Source organism: Gorilla gorilla, chromosome 15 (genome assembly GCF_029281585.2).
Source record: "Gorilla gorilla gorilla isolate KB3781 chromosome 15, NHGRI_mGorGor1-v2.1_pri, whole genome shotgun sequence".
NCBI lineage: Eukaryota > Metazoa > Chordata > Mammalia > Primates > Hominidae > Gorilla > Gorilla gorilla.
In genome coordinates, this window is record NC_073239.2 from 32,402,168 (window position 1) to 32,418,870 (window position 16,703).

The window sequence follows — 16,703 nt, forward strand, 5'->3', positions numbered from 1 at the left end:
GGAGCCATGGTTTGTCCCAGGGCTGCACATGGCCTTCCTGTATCATCCACTGATAGGGGCTGGTGTCCCTCACCAGAGAGAGGGAACCACAAGGGAAGTTGAGGCTCAGAGAGACAGAGTCGATACTCTTTGTATAACTCTCTTCTACCTGGAAATTTTCCTGTGGGTGAGTTTTGGAGGAATTTTGGCTTTGGTTTGAATGAAACTGTTCCCTTACCTCAGGGTTTTTCAAGTGTAGTCTCTAGACCACTTCTATTACAATCACTGAAATGTTTATTAATAATCCAGATAGATGGGCCCTACCATAGACTTCATGTGTCAGAATCCCTGTGGAAGAGGCCCAGAACAAACTCACCAAGAGTTTGACTCCTGTGCACACTGAAGATCAAGAACAATGCCCTTTCATTTTTCTTCTCAGCTGTTCTTTTTTCTGCATTCCCACTGCCTGCATTCTTCTTGGGCTAGCAGTAGCCATGAGATCATGTACCTGATATTCTGGTCCTGAACGCATGTCTTCTTGAACCTTTAAGTTTAGAAGGCTTTCAAGACAAAGGGCTCATGGGGCAGGAAAAAGAGAGCTAAAATTGAGCTGTTCCTACTAGCTGTAAACACATGAACAAGGTGCACACCTTGAGGCATCAGTAGTGTAACATGCACAAGAAGAAACAAGCCCTTCCCTTAAGGTGCTCCTGTCCAGTGGGGGTGACAGACGTGCAAACATTCTAAATACAGTAAATGCGTATGTCACACTTACCAGGAGCCAGGCTCCAAGCACTTTATATTTATGAATTCATTTAATCCTTACAATAACCTTATGAGATGGGTTCTGCATGGTAGTAGAGGGATGTTCAGGATGCTGAGGGGCCCAGAGAACTGTGATTCTGCCTGGGCTGATACAGAAAGTCTTCATGAAGGTGATTACCAGATGACCCATGAAAGATGAGAAAAAGTCAACTCCAAGAGGCAAAGGACAGAGGAATCACCCAACACGCGTAAAGCACGGACATGTAAGACAACACAGTATGTTTGGAAAATGCAGACAGCTGGATGAGGACTGGCATATGGGTGCATGATGAGTACAAAGTGGCAAAGGATGTGCATGAAGAGGTAAGCTTGGGCCAGTTCATTAAAAATCCTTTTGCCATATTTAGGAGTTTGGACTTTCTTCTGAAAGTAAGGGGGAGCTTTCAATTAGGGATGATATGATCAAGTTTTGCATTTCACATGATTCATAATGAAAGCAACATAGAAAAGAAATTAGAGGGGTTGGGCTGGAGGTAGGAAGATAGAGTCCTCTTGGGATGAGAGATAGGAGAACCTGAATTAGGGTAGAAGCAGTACGAATGAAAAAAAAAGGGTGGGTTTGAACGTTGTATAGGAAATAGAACTGATTAGACTTGATAACAGATTCAATTTGGAGAGGAGGGAGGGCAGAGATAAGGGTGGTGGCCTGAGTTTCTGACTCATGGGTGCCATGAAGAGAGGTGCCATGCACAGAAATTTGAAGCTCAGGAGGAAGACCATATTATAAAAGGGAAGATAGACCAGGCACGGTGGCTCACGCCTATAATCCCAGCACTTTGGGAGGCCAAGGCAGGTGGATCACAAGGTCAGGAGTTCGAGAGCAGCCTGGCCAATATGGTGAAACCCAGTCTCTACTAAAAATACAAAAAAAAAAAAAAAAATAGCCACGCATGGTGGCACATGCCTATAATCCCAGCTACTCGAGAGGCTGAGACAGGAGAATTGCTTGAACCCGGGAGGTGGAGGTTGCACTCCAGCCTGGGCGACAGAGTGAGACTCCGTATAAAAAAAAAAAAATGAAGATAACGACCTCTGGTTTTTAGTCTGGCCTGTAACAAGCTTGGGAGTCCTCACTCCTGTCCTCACAAAGAAAAATGCTGAACAAACTGAAAGTCAGCAACTCTTGTTGGATCTGTCAGAGAATTGAGGGCACAGGGCAAACTGCTGCCCCTAAAACTGGAGAGACAAAAAGGCAGATACAGAGAATCACAACTTAACAGCAGAAGCCCAGAAACAGAAACAGAAACAGAAACTTCTGGGGAGCCAGTACCAGGGTAGGAAAACTTAAAGTGTAATTGACTCATAGCTGGAGGCTTAGGGTGGACAAATTTGAGAGCTAAAAAATCTATAGTGGCCAGGCATGGTGGCTCATGCCTGTAATCCCAGCACTTTGTGAGGCTGAGGCACGCAGATCACTGAGCTCAAGGGTTCGAGACCAGCTTGGGCAACATGGCAAAACCCCATCTCTACAAAAAAAAAGTAGCCGGGTGTGGTGGCACATGCCTGTAATGCCAGCTACTTGGGAGGCTGAGGTGGGTCACCTGAGCCTGGGGAGCTTGAGGCTGCAGTAAGCCGAGATCACGACACTGCACTGCAGCCTGGGCGACAGAGTGAGACTGTCTCAAAAAAAACAAACAAACAAACAAACATCTAGGGGTCCTATTCTTAGGGGGGACCCTACCCTTTTTTTGGTTTTTGTTTTTTATTTTTTGTTTCTTGTTTTTGTTTTGCCCAGGCTGGAATGCAGTGGTGCAATCACAGCTTACTGCAGCCTCCAACTCCTGGGCTCAAGCAATCCTCCTGCCTCAGCCCAACTAGCTAGGACTGCAGGTGTGTACCACCATGGCTGGCTTTTTTTTTTCTTTTCTTTTGAGATGGAGTCTCGCTCTGTCACCAGGCTGGAGTGCAGTGGTGCGATCTCAGCTCACTGCAACCTCCGCCTCGCCTCTCAAGGTTCAAGTGATTCTCCTGCCTCAGCCTCCTGAGTAGCTGGGATTATAGGCATGCGCCACCATGCCCAGCTAATTTTTGTATTTTTAGTAGAGACGGGTTTCACCATGTTGGCCAGGATGGTCTTGATCTCTTGACCTTGTGATCCACCCACCTCAGCCTCCCGAAGTGCTGGGATTACAGGTGTCAGCCACTGCGCCCGGTCACCTGGTTAACTTTTAGGTTTTTTTGTTTGTTTGTTTTGTTTTTGTACAGACATGGTCTCACTATGTTGCCCAGACTGGTCTTGAACTCCTAGCCTCAAGCAATCCTAGGTGTGAGCCATGGCACATGGCCACAAGTTTTACCAGGATCCCACAGTGAAAACTGGAGAACCCCCCGCCCCGTGATTCTGGCAGAGGGGAGGAGGAAAGTAGCCATTTTGAAATACATCCATTGCATTCTGTTCTCACTCTGTTGCCCAGGCTGGAGTGCAATTCATTGCAACCAGGCTGGATTACAGCTCACTGCAACCTCAACCTCCTGGGCTCAGGCAATCTTTCCACATCAGCCTCCTGAGTAACTGGGGCTACAGGTGTGCACATCTATGCCTGGCTAGTTTTTCAATTTTTTTTGTAGAGACGGGGGTCTCGCCATTTTGCCCAGGTTGGTCTCAAACTCCTGGGCTCAAGCAATCCACCTGCCTCGGACTCCCAAGAAGTCAGCTACACAGAGATAGCAGCTGAAAATGAATAATTCAGCTGGGCACGGTGGCTCACGCCTGTAATCCTAGCACTTTGGGAGGCCAAGGCAGGTGGATCGCTTGAGGTCAGGAGTTCGAGACCAGCCTCGGCAACATGGCAAAACCCCATCTCTACTAAAACAAAAATTAGCCGGGCGTGGTGGTGTACGACCTGTAGTCCCACCTACTTGGGAGGCTGAGGCACCAGAATCGCTTGAACTTGGGAGGCACAGGTTGCAGTGAGCTGATATTGAGCCACTGCATTCCAGCCTGAGCAACAAAGCGAGACATTGTCTCAAAAAACAAAACAAAAAAACCACTGTAACAGAAATGATGAATGTCTGTGATGGGCTCATCAATAGACTGGACATGGCCAAAGAACATGGTGCGCTTGAAGAAATGTCAACAGAAATTTCCAAAGCTGAAATGCAATGAGAAAAAAAAAAAATGAAAAAGAACAGAATATCCAAGAATTGTAGGACAATTATAGAAGGTGTAGCATACACATAATCAGAATGGCAGAGAAGAAAATAAAGGAACATAAGAAATGTGGCAATAATGACTGAGAATTTCCCCCAAATTAATGACAGACACAAAACACAGATCCAGGAAGCTCAGAGAACAGCAAGCAGGATAAATACAAAAAACAAAAAATGAAGATAGACTGGGCTGGGCAACACAGAGAGGCACCCCTTCTCTACAAAACATATTATTATTATTTTTTTTTTGTAGAGTCAGGGTCTCACTGTGTTGCCCAGGCTGGTCTCAAACTCCTGGTCTCAAGTGATCCTCCCACTTCAGCCTCCCAAAGTTCTGGGATTACAGGCATGAGCCACCACACCCACCAAAAAAGATTTTTAAAAAAATTAGCCAGGGACTGCGTGCAGTGGCTCACGCCTGCGATCCCAACACTTTGGGAAGCCGAGGTGGGAAGATGGCTTGAGTCCAGGAATTCGAGACCAGCCTGGGCAACGAAGACTTGTCTCTACAAAAAATAGAAAAAAAGGAGCCAGGCATGGTGGTGCATGCCTGTAGCCCCAGTTACTTTGGAGGCTGAGGCAGGAGGATCACTTAAGCCCAGGAGGCAGAGGTTGCAGTGAGCCAAGATCACTGCACTCCACCCTGAGCAACAGAGCGAGACTGTCTCCCCACCTCAAAAAAAAAAAAAAAAAAAAAAAAAAAAAAAAGAGCCGGGCGCGGTGGCTCACGCCTTGTAATCCCAGCACTTTGGGAGGCCGAGGCGAGCGGATCACGAGGTCAGGAGATCCAGACCACGGTGAAACCCCGTCTCTACTAAAAATACAAAAAATTAGCCGGGAGCGGTGGTGGGCGCCTGTAGTCCCAGCTACTCGGGAGGCTGAGGCAGGAGAATGGCGTGAACCCAGGAGGCGGAGCTTGCAGTGAGCTGAGATCGCGCCACTGCACTTCAGCCTGGGCGACAGAGCGAGACTCCGTCTCAAAAAAAAAAAAAAAAAGGAAAACAACAGAAGTTCATATCTACATAAGAAAGAAAGAACATTAGAGAAGGAGTAAATAAAGGGAAAAAGGAAGATAACTAGAATTTCACACATATCCAATTTGGGGTACTTTCGGACTAGGTGTTTCTTGGGCAGTCGAATGTGCAGATCAGCTGAGACTGATCCGGGGCGGAGACAAGGATGTGTGAACCATTATCTCTGGGAATGGAAGACATGGGCCAAAGACGGAGCAGTTTCACTAAATCCTTGTAAAGTGGTCAAGGCAGGCAACTAATCCAGCCAACAATTAAGGAGTGTAAGCTGTGTGTTAGGTTCTTGCTTGCTGATGGAAATGAGAGGCACCAGGAAGCCTGTGGAAGAGACAGTCAAGGAGAGCAGTCGATTACATTAGGGGGCTGACAAGTTCAGTGCACAACAGAATCCTAAAACAAGAAACTAATTTGTGTGTGTGTGTGTGTGAGACCCTGTCTCACTCTATCACTCAGGCTGGAGTGCAGTCATTGAAGCCTCAACCTCCCTGGCTCAAACAATCCTCCCACCTCAGCCTCCTGAGTAGCTGGGACTACAGGCGTGCCACTACGCCCGGCTAGTTTTTTTTATTTTCAGTAGAGACAGGTTATCGCCATGTGATCCAGTCTGGTCTGGAACTCCTGGGCTCAAGCGGATCGATCCTCCCCTCTCGGCCTCCCAGAGTGCTGGGATTACAGGTGTAAGTCACCGTGCCCCCAGCCTGTATTCTATTTCTTCTTCTTCCTCTTTTTTTTTTTTTTTGCTTTGAGAGGGACTCTCCCTCTGTCGCCCAGGCTGGAATGCAGAGGCAAGATCGCGGCTCACTGCCACCTCCCGTCTACTGGGTTCAAGCGATTCTCCTGCCTCGGCCTCCCGAGTAGCTGGGATTACAGGCGCCTACCACCACGCCCAGCTAATTTTTGTATTTTTAGCAGAGAAGGGGTTTCACCATGTCGCCCAGGCTTGTCTGGAGCTCCTGGGCTCAAGTGACCCTCCTGCCTCGGCCTCTCAAAGCGCTGGGATTAGACACAAGCCACCACGCCCAGCCTGTATTTTATTTTTTAAGGGCAGGCGCCCTCTTCCGTTTTATAAAAGGAACAGTCGAATTCCTACTGGAAGCGACGCGCGCAGAGGGGAAGGCTTTGTAGACGCCGGCTCGGGTCTGGAATTTAAAGAACTGAATTTCGATGGGTGAAGACAGTGGGAAAGGGCGGTGGCATGATCCTCGTTTTACAGACTAGGAAGTCGAGCCTCAGGGGAGTGACGGGGCTTCTCCGCAGGCTCCACGAAGAAAGCAAGGCTGCGAGGACCCAGACGAGCGGCCACAACAGCCTCAGCGGCCAACTCATGTCAGCCGGCAGAGGGTGCAGGAAGCGGGCAGCTACAGCTCCGCTGGGGCGTGGCCTTCTGACGCACCGTCACAGTTCCCTCTGTGGCCGCCCATTGGCTTCCTCTTACTGCCCTTTTCCGGGGCAAGGGAAGCTAGTAGCGGAGCCGGAAGTGAGGCACCCTCGGGCTGGAGACAGCGGCGACGTTTAAAGCTGAGCGACCCAGTGCCACTGGAGACGGTCAGCTTCTCCACTCAGGCTCCTCCAGCCCGAGCCAGAAGACCCCCTCCCCCAGAATTCTGGGGGCCGATGGAAGGGAGCCGAGTCAGATCGCGAGGTACCCAGAGCCGACAGACCGGAGCGACAGGGAGTTTCCAGAAGCCCCGCCCCTAGGAGTGATCGGAAAGCCTCACCCATCCGGGTGAGGAACCTGGAGGGACCGCCTCGGGGCGGAGCCCGCCGACCATGGCTACGCCCCTGGTGGCGGGTCCCGCAGCTCTACGCTTCGCCGCCGCGGCTAGCTGGCAGGTTGTGCGCGGACGCTGCGTGGAACATTTTCCGCGAGTGCTGGAGTTTCTGCGATCTCTGCGTGCTGTTGCCCCTGGCTTGGTTCGCTACCGGCACCACGAACGCCTTTGTATGGGCCTAAAGGCCAAGGTATTGGAGCAAGTAGGACCTGGAAGGGGAAAGAAAGAAAGGGGCGGGATGCGAGCACCTGACAAGGGCCCACAGCTTGGGGATGAGACTAGTTGGAAAAGGTCAGCTTGCCCCGAAGTGGGGATTCTGAATTCAGTACCGTACAGGTGGTGGTGGAGCTGATCCTGCAGGGCCGGCCTTGGGCCCAAGTCCTGAAAGCCCTGAATCACCACTTTCCAGAATCTGGACCTATAGTGCGGGATCCCAAGGCTGTGAGTAATCCCCGGAACAAGCCCTGACCCCAGTTACACTTGGTGTAGCAAAGTTGCTCCTCCTGTCTACTGGATGTTGGTGCTAACTTCTCTTTCTTCTGTATCCTCAACAGACAAAGCAGGATCTGAGGAAGATTTTGGAGGCACAGGAAACTTTTTACCAGCAGGTGAAGCAGCTGTCAGAGGCTCCTGTGGATTTGGCCTTGAAGCTGCAGGTGAGACTGGTTTGAAGGCTATTATGTGGCTATTTTCTCTAACCCATTTTTTTTTTTTTTTTTTGAGGAATCTTGCTCTGTCGCCCGGGCTGGAGTGCAGTGGCACAATCTCAGCTCACTGCAACCTCTGCCTCCCGGGTTCAAGCGATTCTCCTGCCTCAGCCTCCCGAGTAGCTGGGATTACAAATGCCCAGCTAATTTTTGTATTTTAGTAGAGATGGGGTTTCACCATGTTGGCCAGGCTGGTCTCGAACTCCTGACCTCAAGTGATGTGCCCACCTCGGCCTCCCAAACGGCCAGGATTACAGGCGTGAGCCACCGTGCCTGGCCACTAACCCACTTTTGACCTCCTACTCTCCCCTGCTGTAGGAACTTGAACAAGAGTATGGGGAACCCTTTCTGGCTGCCATGGAAAAGCTGCTTTTTGAGTACTTGTGTCAGCTGGAGAAAGCACTGCCTACACCGCAGGCACAGCAGGTTTCGTTGGGGCAAAACATGTAAGGGCAGAGTGTGGGGTGGCTGTATCAAGGATTGTGGTCTTCATACCTCTGTCTCTGCCCACAGCTTCAGGATGTGCTGAGTTGGATGCAGCCTGGAGTCTCTATCACCTCTTCTCTTGCCTGGAGACAATATGGTGTGGACATGGGGTGGCCGCTTCCAGGTACTAGGAATTTGGAGGTGCAGTGTTTAGCCTGAGACCTTTTGAGGCAGTCCACTGGAATAGTTCCATGGGCTCCAGGCATAAGAAACCAGTTATTCTGTTACTATCTGTTCTCTTTATAAGGGGCCTCATTTTCTTTTTCAGAGTGCTCTGTTACTGACTCAGTGAACCTGGCTGAGCCCATGAAACAGAATCCTCCTCAGCAACAAAGACTAGCACTCCACAATCCTCTGCCAAAAGCCAAGCCTGGCACACATCTTCCTCAGGGACCATCTTCAAGGACGCACCCAGAACCTCTAGCTGGCCGACACTTCAATCTGGCCCCTCTAGGCCGACGAAGAGTTCAGTCCCAATGGGCCTCCACTAGGGGAGGCCATAAGGAGCGCCCCACAGTCATGCTGTTTCCCTTTAGGAATCTCGGCTCACCAACCCAGGTCATATCTAAGCCTGAGGGCAAGGAAGAACATGCGATATACACAGCAGACCTAGCCATGGGCACAAGAGCAGCCTCCACTGGGAAGTCTAAGAGTCCATGCCAGACCCTGGGGGGAAGGGCTCTGAAGGAGAACCCAGTTGACTTGCTTGCCACAGAGCAAAAGGAGTGAGTGGAACAGAGTTGCTTCTTACTAGGAGCACATTCTTTGCCTGCCTTCCCTTCATCCTATCCTCTTTGCTTGCTCTTACCTCAGGAATTGCTTGGATTGCTACATGGACCCCCTGAGACTATCATTATTACCTCCTAGGGCCAGGAAGCCAGGTAGGTAGTCTGAGTCAGGATTGGATCAACAGCCTCCTCTCTTGGGGACTCTCAAGAGCCTGTGTTCATCTAGAAGTAGTAGTTTGATTCTGGTTTCCCTCCTACAGTGTGTCCTCCATCTCTGTGCAGCTCCGTCATTACCATAGGGGACTTGGTTTTAGACTCTGATGAGGAAGAAAATGGCCAGGGGGAAGGAAAGGTGAGTAGGAAGGAGCAGAAAGCTGGGGAAGGGGATGGGTAGAACAAGACTGAGAAATCCACATGCTTCAGAATTCAGAGGGTTCAGGGAATGGTTTCAGATAGTAGGATCTCCCTGCTCCCTTCTCTACAGGAATCTCTGGAAAACTATCAGAAGACAAAGTTTAACACCTTGATACCCACTCTCTGTGAATACCTACCCCCTTCTGGCCACGGTGCCATGCCTGTTTCTTCCTGTGACTGTAGAGACAGTTCTAGACCTTTGTGATAGAACTAAAATGCTCTCTGTACTCTAGTCTCCTGCCTCCTCAGCTCTGCAAGTAGTTTAGTAGGAATGAAGTGGAAGTCCAGGCTTGGATTGCCTAACGACACTGCTAAAAATATTTGTAATCCTTAATAATTAAACTTTGGATTTGTTAAAATACTGCCTTGATGTGAAGGAGGGGAATTAAGGTTTCCATAAGGTCAGCATAAGTCATTTCTTAGAAACAGAACTGGCCCTTCCAAACTGAAAGGATCTCTTTGCCTTTTTTTACTTCCCTTGCTAAGTGTTGTTCAGCTGTGTCTAAAAGGGTTAGCAGGGTTGACAGCCTGGAAGAGAAATGTCCTTTGGTATTCTGGAAATATGTGTCCTCATGCCAGAATATACTTTGTAAATTCTCATGCTGCCAGATTATCTGGGGGTGGTGGCACTAGAATGGAGATACTTCATGAGAATAATACTCATTGTTCTTGACCCCACTGGGTCAGTGCTGACCCTACCACCACCCACTCTGCAGCAGCACCCAGATGCTAGCCTTGTACAGAAAGCCCCAGCATCTCTTTACAGTCAATGAGCTCTCTCTTTATTGAGGTATTTCAAATATACAAACACTTCAGAGCTTTTTAGATATGTGAAGGTCCCATTTAGTGAAGCGGATTAACAAAACATGATTCTAAAAGCCTGCCTCCTCTAGACCAAGGCCATGTAAAAGATTTATGTACCAATCAGCATCTTTTCCTTTTAATAATCTTCAGGATGTTGGGTCCCCAGATTCCCATTTGATTTTCTTGCATCATTTTCTCAGACTGTTTGCTTCCTTGCTTCCTCCCCAGTGAGTGCCTTGGGCATTTTGTGTGTGCAGATAGAGAAGTACAGAGTTACTGCAGGAGCCCTCAGGAGTGAGACAACAGGAAATGACAAAGTAACACAGAGCTGCAGTAGCTGGGATGGGTGAGGACCCCACTTGGGATGCCCCATGGTAGAGTACTGGTGCCTTGGGAGGGTAGAACTGCTCAGGTCTAGCACGCCTCACTGAAGATTGGATTCACCTGCTGGGTGACTCGGATGAAGGTAGTTCTCCTGCTCAACTCTTTGAGCTTAGCTGCTCCCACATAGGTACACGTAGAGCGGATCCCTCCTAGGATGTCTCGGATGGTATGTTCCACATCTCCTTTAAAAGGAACTTCCACTGTCTTTCCCTCTGAGGCTCTTAAAGTAGGAAAAACTTTATTATCTTCTCCTTCTGGATTCCTTAAGCCCAGGGACTTTTCCCCAGACCCTAGCATTGTGCCCCGGTTCACCATGCTTCTCTGAGAACTGTACCATCCCCCTCTCAGCAGCCATGAGTTCTGCCTCCATACTATTACTAAGCTCCTGGGCCTCCACACATACCTGTACTCAGCCACGCCCCCAGCATACTTCTTCATGGCCATTTCAGAACTCATTCCATAGAAGAGCTTGTACTTCTTGCCATCCCTCTGGATGAGCTCACCACCTGACTCACTGTGCCCAGCCAGCATGCCACCCAGCATCACGAAGTCAGCTCCTGCCCCTGCCACCATCATGGAGGGGGGAAAGAGATTAATCTGGCTAAGGTGCTCATATGGCCACCCTCAAAAGCAATTCACACCATATTCTCAGTCCTGACAATGATTCCAGCATCTTCCTCCTTCTGCTTCCCTAGCTGACCCACAATCCATGCAGGCCTGATCTGCCCTGGCCTCTATTCCTCAGTGGGTATGATTTCCCCAAGATTTAAAAAAGAGCCTCTGGAGAGTCCCTGCCTGGCTTTTGCTTTCTCCTTTTGCTGTTTTTACCATCATCATCTGGTCATTTGATTTTACTGTGCCCAGCTAAATAAGACTCATTTCATGTGTCCCAAGAGCAAAGATCCCCAACTTTAATGGGAGTAATGATCTCCTGGGAAGCTGTGCAAAATGAAAAATGCAGATGTGCTGTCCCATTCCTCAGAGCCTATTTTTAGGTATGGCTGGGGCTCAGGAGTCTGCACTGTGCAGCAATCTAGGAGATGGTCAGATGGCCCTGGCCCACACTTGGAGTCTCAGATGTCCCCTGCTGGCTGCCCCAGGTGATACCATAGATTTCAGAGTCACTAATTCATATTATGAAAGAATCTGAATGACTTCCTGAGCCTCTCTTAGCCTGACCCTAGACCCTCAGAGGTGTTTCATCCTCTTGTATAGAATCATCCTTCGGTGCCCTCAAGCTCCTTACCAAAAGCCTTGGCCACATCCCCAGGACAGCTGCAACCTCCATCCTGCAAAGTAAGGAGCACTATGAACACAACATGGATTTCCCAAGCCCTCAGCGATGTCCCAACAGCCCAACTCAAAGCCAACAAGAACCCAGGAATTCTAATCCATCTCTGCCACCTCCATAACCTGCAGAAACCCCGCTCATACCCTACCCTGCCCTTGAGCCTTACTGAAATGATGTGGCCTTTGAGGCCATGAGCAGCATCTGCACACTCCATCACTGCACTGAGCTGTGGATACCCCACTCCAGTTTTCTTCCGAGTAGTACACACAGAGCCTAGGAAGAACATGATAAGGGTAAGAATGACGTGCTCCACAGGTGTTTGCCACTGAAGGGGGGTAGCCAGTGGCCCCAATGAACCAGCTTACCTGGCCCAATTCCCACTTTGATGATGTCAGCCCCAGAAAGGATGAGCTCTTCTACCATCTCTCCTGTTACCACATTCCCTGCCTGAGACAGAGCAATTGAAATACAGCATCCTTAGGGCCAGAAACAGGAGGTCATGTATTGTTACGGTATGCATGGACCACGACTTTCCAACATTATTACAAAGAAAGGATAACTAGGTCCCCTCTACTGGGCCCTCTGAGGGCTTTTACACTAGCCACTTTAGAGAACCCTGCTCCCTACCCATTCACCCAACACCAAGCCAAGGTAGGAGTGAGTGGCCAATGTCACCACTGAACCTAGGGTAAAGCCGAGGTCCATGATGCACTTTTCTAAGGCAACAAGGTGCTATGATCAACAGGGACACATGAAGTGGCATGGAGGAGCATTCAGTGAGGCAAAGGGAACTACTGGACCAGGCTCACATCTGATTTACAGTAGATTTAGCTCCCCTTCCTCAAGAGACCCAAACATATTCTGTCCTTAAGCCATTCTGTCATAGAACCTGTCTGGCTTCAGGGAAAGGGAGAAGGCATGGTAGTGTAGGCTAAAGACCCATTTGACCAGTTGATTGGCTTTTGATGATCAGCAGACACACCCCTCAATGCTGCGAAGAAAATGAAGGCCACTCTTCTAAGGTTGTAATAAGATAAACCATTATTCATGTGACCCCTTTTTATGTGACTGTAGTATGTGTCCATTTCAGTGGGCAGATGTCTATGTACCACAGGTATGTACAGTGCACAGATGTTCCATCATGGTTTGCTGAGTGACATCAGGGACATCAGATTTACAAAGAATAAGAACCAAGGGTCAGAGATACTACACTGACCAAATAGACATTTTCAGCTTAGAACTATGGATAATCATCCAGTATCATGATTAAATGAACTAGGAATATCATAATGCAGCAGAGGAGAAATGGACTGATGTAGCAAAACGGAGTGGCAGGAAAGTGGGAAGATAAAAAGGTACCAACTGTAATAGAAACATACCATGATGGTGTGCTGGGGGAAGCGCTTCCGTACATCTTTTACAAATTCAACAAAGTGTTCAGAGTAGCCATTTGCCACATCCAGGCATATATACTTCACCTGGGGAATAGCTTCCAGGATCTGTTCCAGCTGCTCAAAGTCAGAAGAGCCTGTGCCTGAGCTGGCAGCCAGATGCTGTGGGAGAAACAGAGTCATTGGCATATCAGAGATGATCTGGTGGGCAGCTAGTGGGTCATTGGTGAGTGCTGGTCCCCAGAAAGCCAAAATATAATTGCTGGAAAACTGGGATAAGGAAGGGAGCAGGGTATGCCCAGTGTTACCTCAAGACAGTCAGGATTCTGGCCAGCAAACTCTTGCCACTGAACGAGGCTATAGTGCTTATGGACAGCAGTGAAGAGAGAGAACTGGGGAGAAGACAAAGAAGCATCAAAAGGGAGAAAACTTTATTAAGGTCTCTTTTCTAGAAACAGACCTATTCTATCTGAGGGAGGACATGATTGAAGTTGGGGAGGAAACAAGTCAAAGAAGTCAGGTTGAGCTGGGATTTGAGTTCAACCTTTCTTCTCTCTACAAATACCAGTAGGGCTTTTTACCACAAGCTAGCACTTGTCAGATTTCCCACCAAAGTACTGAGTGATCTGGGTTGGATTTCATCTGCCAGCACATTCACTGCTTCTGACTTAAAAGGTGACAAGCTGCTGGTGCAGTGGGACAGGCAGCAGACATGAAAGAACCATGAACAGGCTGGATGGAGCCTGTGTTTCTCTGCACTGACTCAGCCCCTCCTCCTAAGGTAACCTAGTACTAAACTATTTTTGGTTATGTTCTCGTTCATTTACCAGCAGTAATTCAGTAGATCTGGATGCTCACCAAAGGTAATGCCTTAAGGTTGATAAGAGCTGATAAGGGGCTACCCTACCCTGTCTCCATCTCTAGTGGAAAAAAGGACAAATTTCCTAGTTGGGGACATGGATCAAGCTAAAAAATCTGTTTCACTCAGTCCATTTTAATAAAGTTCAAGGATATAATGACTCATCAAACTCATATTCTCTAGCACAACAGATTGCAAACAATATCCCAATACTTTGAGGAAGGCATTCAAAGGCCATTGTGAATGCTGGTGTTTGTGCCTTACATGTCTACATGCAAACAGACAAGAGACAGCAGTTGGCTGAAACAGCACAAATCTTGCAACTGACAAGAAACCCAAGGAAGTCATGTATTAGCTAGCAACAAGCAAGTGCTCTACATACGTACTCAGAGATCAACAATATCTAGCTAAAGCTGGTATTGAATTCTGCTTTCTCAACAACTCTATCATCAACATACTGATAAGCAAAGAAAAGTCACTATAGGATAGGAAGTCAGCAGACGTTGGAGATATACTGGCAGAGTGTGGCATGATGAGCACATCAGATTACATACCAAACTTAGAAAAAGATGTTTGCTTGCATCCAACCTTTTTATTACAGTAATACTTGGCTCTTACCACTGAAACCTGATTTCTTTACCTCTCGTCAGCAATACTGAAAGCCAGGCTCCACATAAAGCATCAAGACAGTCCCCAAAAAGGTTCATGTATTACAGCACGCCTGTTAACTCTGCAGTCAGAGTCACCACTTTTGAACTCTACTGGTCAGGGCAGATGGACAGTGGGCAACAGAAAGATTCCTAAGCAGTTACTGAATGGCAATAAAAATAAAGTAAAAATAAAACTGCATAACTATCAACCTTAAAGAAATGACAAGACATTCCACAAAGACACAGCAATCAAAAATAGAAAAAGGATATGAAGTCCTTAAGACTAATGGAGCCACAAACAATAGCAGAATTCATCAACCAGGGCTACATGGATCAACCAGCAGAGTGCATATGTTCTCAAAGTGCCCAGATAACTCTCTACCTTCTCAGCAACAAGTATAGAGGCAGGTAATAGTACTGACAGGAGCAGCATCTTCCATTTCAAAGTGAACAACTTGTATATAAGAAAAACACATCCCATTTGGGGCACATCCCAGAAACTCCCAGGAACCTAGGACTTAAAGAAGAGGAAGATTAAAAAAAGAAGAAGAATGGCAGAAGTATTCTTTTATTAATGAATTGTTCTTATTAAAGAAAATTAATAAGCTGCTTCTCCTAGGATCTTCTAGTTAGGATTTTTGAATGCTTAAACTGTAGTTTCTGGACTAAAACAGTGAATGCTTAATGTGGACAATCGCATAACTGAAGGGATGCATGTGACTGTGAGGGGGTGACCTGGGTGGTGGGAAAAGTTGGCAAGGTGTACAAACTGCTAAACAGGACAAAAGGGAAAATTCTGTTCATATATCAGAAATATCGGAGCAAAACTTAGCTTTGAATCTCACTAATTCAGATGGCCTTTTGAACTTATCAGATAAAGGGCTTTAGTAGTGGAAAAAACCGTAAATCAGAGCATCCTGACTGCTAACTGCCAGAGAGCTGACTGGGCATGGGGGTGGGGATGCAAACACCTCTGCAGTCAGCTGGGCTAACTGGACACCAATAGGGATGGGGCATGAGGAAAGCCCTACCTTACAGAGAACCTTGGCCATCTCAAAGGTGCCCACAGTATCCATATTGGCAGCAATGATGGGAACCCCAGAGTATGTCTGCTTTGAGTTCCGAAATGAAAAGGATCTTGTGAGATCCACCTGCAGATATGAACAGGAAATTGACCATTTCATTAATCCAAAAAACGTACCATATTAGGACAAGGACAGGCATCTTTCTTGGTTGTGGCCCACCGGGAGCGTGGGGTCAAGAAACAGCAAGTAGAGAAGCTTGCTCACCTCACTTCGAGACTTAAGGGTACTGCGTTTGGGCCTCAAAAGGACATCCTTGAAGTCCAGTTTCACATCGTTGTCAATATGAGGCATGGCGCTTAGCCTCGGGGTAGCGATGAATCTGAGGGCTGGAAGGCAGGAAGTCATAAGGACCAATCTTCCCCTGGGCTTTAACGCCCTGTTACGGCTGGCGGCCTCTCTTCGCTTAAGTTGTGGAAGGTCGGGCAAAGGCCGAAGTGTGGTCCCTGAAGCCTGTCACCTCGACCCATCCCGTGGCTGCGATTACCCTAGGGCTCCATCCCAGGTACTGTTTGTTGGGGAGAAGAGCTGGGAAAGGGTTGTGAGAGACCCTGACGGTGCATTCCTTACCCCGCTACACTTCCTTCTTCTACCCCTGCAAAGAGCAATGGGGCAAGAGGCTGATTTAGGGGAACGAAGGAATGTTGGCGACGGCGGGCGGGGAGGGTTCATAACTAGTTTCCGGAATAGAGGTACTCACTTCCTGTTGCCTTGGTTCAGGCAGCAGTTGACCAAACACCACCTTGCTTAGCAACTAACCTCGTGCAATCCCGCTAAGCCTTCTGGGCCACGCCAACAGGTTCCTCTAGTTGCCGGCGAGAACTACTAGCCGACGAATTCCAGCTTCGGCGGCGGCAGGGCGAGGCCTTCTGGATAACAGAGTTCACGCACTGAGGTTGCTGTTGGATCCGAGGGGGGTTAGACTACAACTCCCAGGGGGAAACGGGCGGGACCGCCTCCTGGCACGATGGGAGATGTAGTTCGTTCTGCCCCCACTTTTCGCTAGCCCGGGCTCGCCAGGGACTCTCAGAATCGCAGAGTCGTCATCACTGCTGTTGCTAAACTGGATGCCTCATTCCAATTTACGACGTCACTGAACCGAAACGCGGGAGCACCCCTGAGCCTTTCCGGAACCCAGTGGGGGTGGGGG

General features: G+C 48.4%; 2 protein-coding genes across 11 annotated transcripts; one reads left to right on the forward strand and one right to left on the reverse strand.

Annotated features, from left to right (window-relative positions):
• The first annotated feature begins 6,755 nt into the window (after positions 1–6,755).
• Positions 6,756–9,451, forward strand: TINF2 (TERF1 interacting nuclear factor 2). Its single transcript, XM_019020470.4, has 9 exons — positions 6,756–6,947; positions 7,094–7,198; positions 7,312–7,413; positions 7,783–7,890; positions 7,978–8,074; positions 8,219–8,675; positions 8,764–8,831; positions 8,939–9,030; positions 9,163–9,451. Exons 1-9 carry the CDS (start codon positions 6,756–6,758, stop codon positions 9,295–9,297), a joined length of 1,356 nt encoding a protein of 451 aa, XP_018876015.1. The 3' UTR covers positions 9,298–9,451.
• Positions 9,452–9,851: 400 nt separating this feature from the next.
• On the reverse strand, positions 9,852–16,702 carry GMPR2 (guanosine monophosphate reductase 2). Of its 10 annotated transcripts, none has more exons than XM_063697747.1 (10): positions 16,313–16,702; positions 15,761–15,882; positions 15,503–15,622; positions 13,271–13,354; positions 12,951–13,124; positions 11,937–12,018; positions 11,738–11,844; positions 11,527–11,569; positions 10,684–10,843; positions 9,852–10,500 (listed from the first exon to the last, which is right to left on the reverse strand). In XM_063697747.1, the coding sequence occupies exons 2-10, from the start codon at positions 15,845–15,847 to the stop codon at positions 10,311–10,313; spliced, it is 1,047 nt and encodes a 348-aa protein (XP_063553817.1). In that variant the 5' UTR covers positions 15,848–15,882; positions 16,313–16,702; the 3' UTR covers positions 9,852–10,310. The 10 variants fall into 10 exon arrangements, with proteins under 10 accessions (XP_063553817.1, XP_063553818.1, XP_063553819.1 ...); XM_063697748.1 differs by having other exon boundaries at positions 16,254–16,671; XM_063697749.1 differs by lacking the exon at positions 16,313–16,702 and adding an exon at positions 16,124–16,258.
• Position 16,703: the final 1 nt, after the last annotated feature.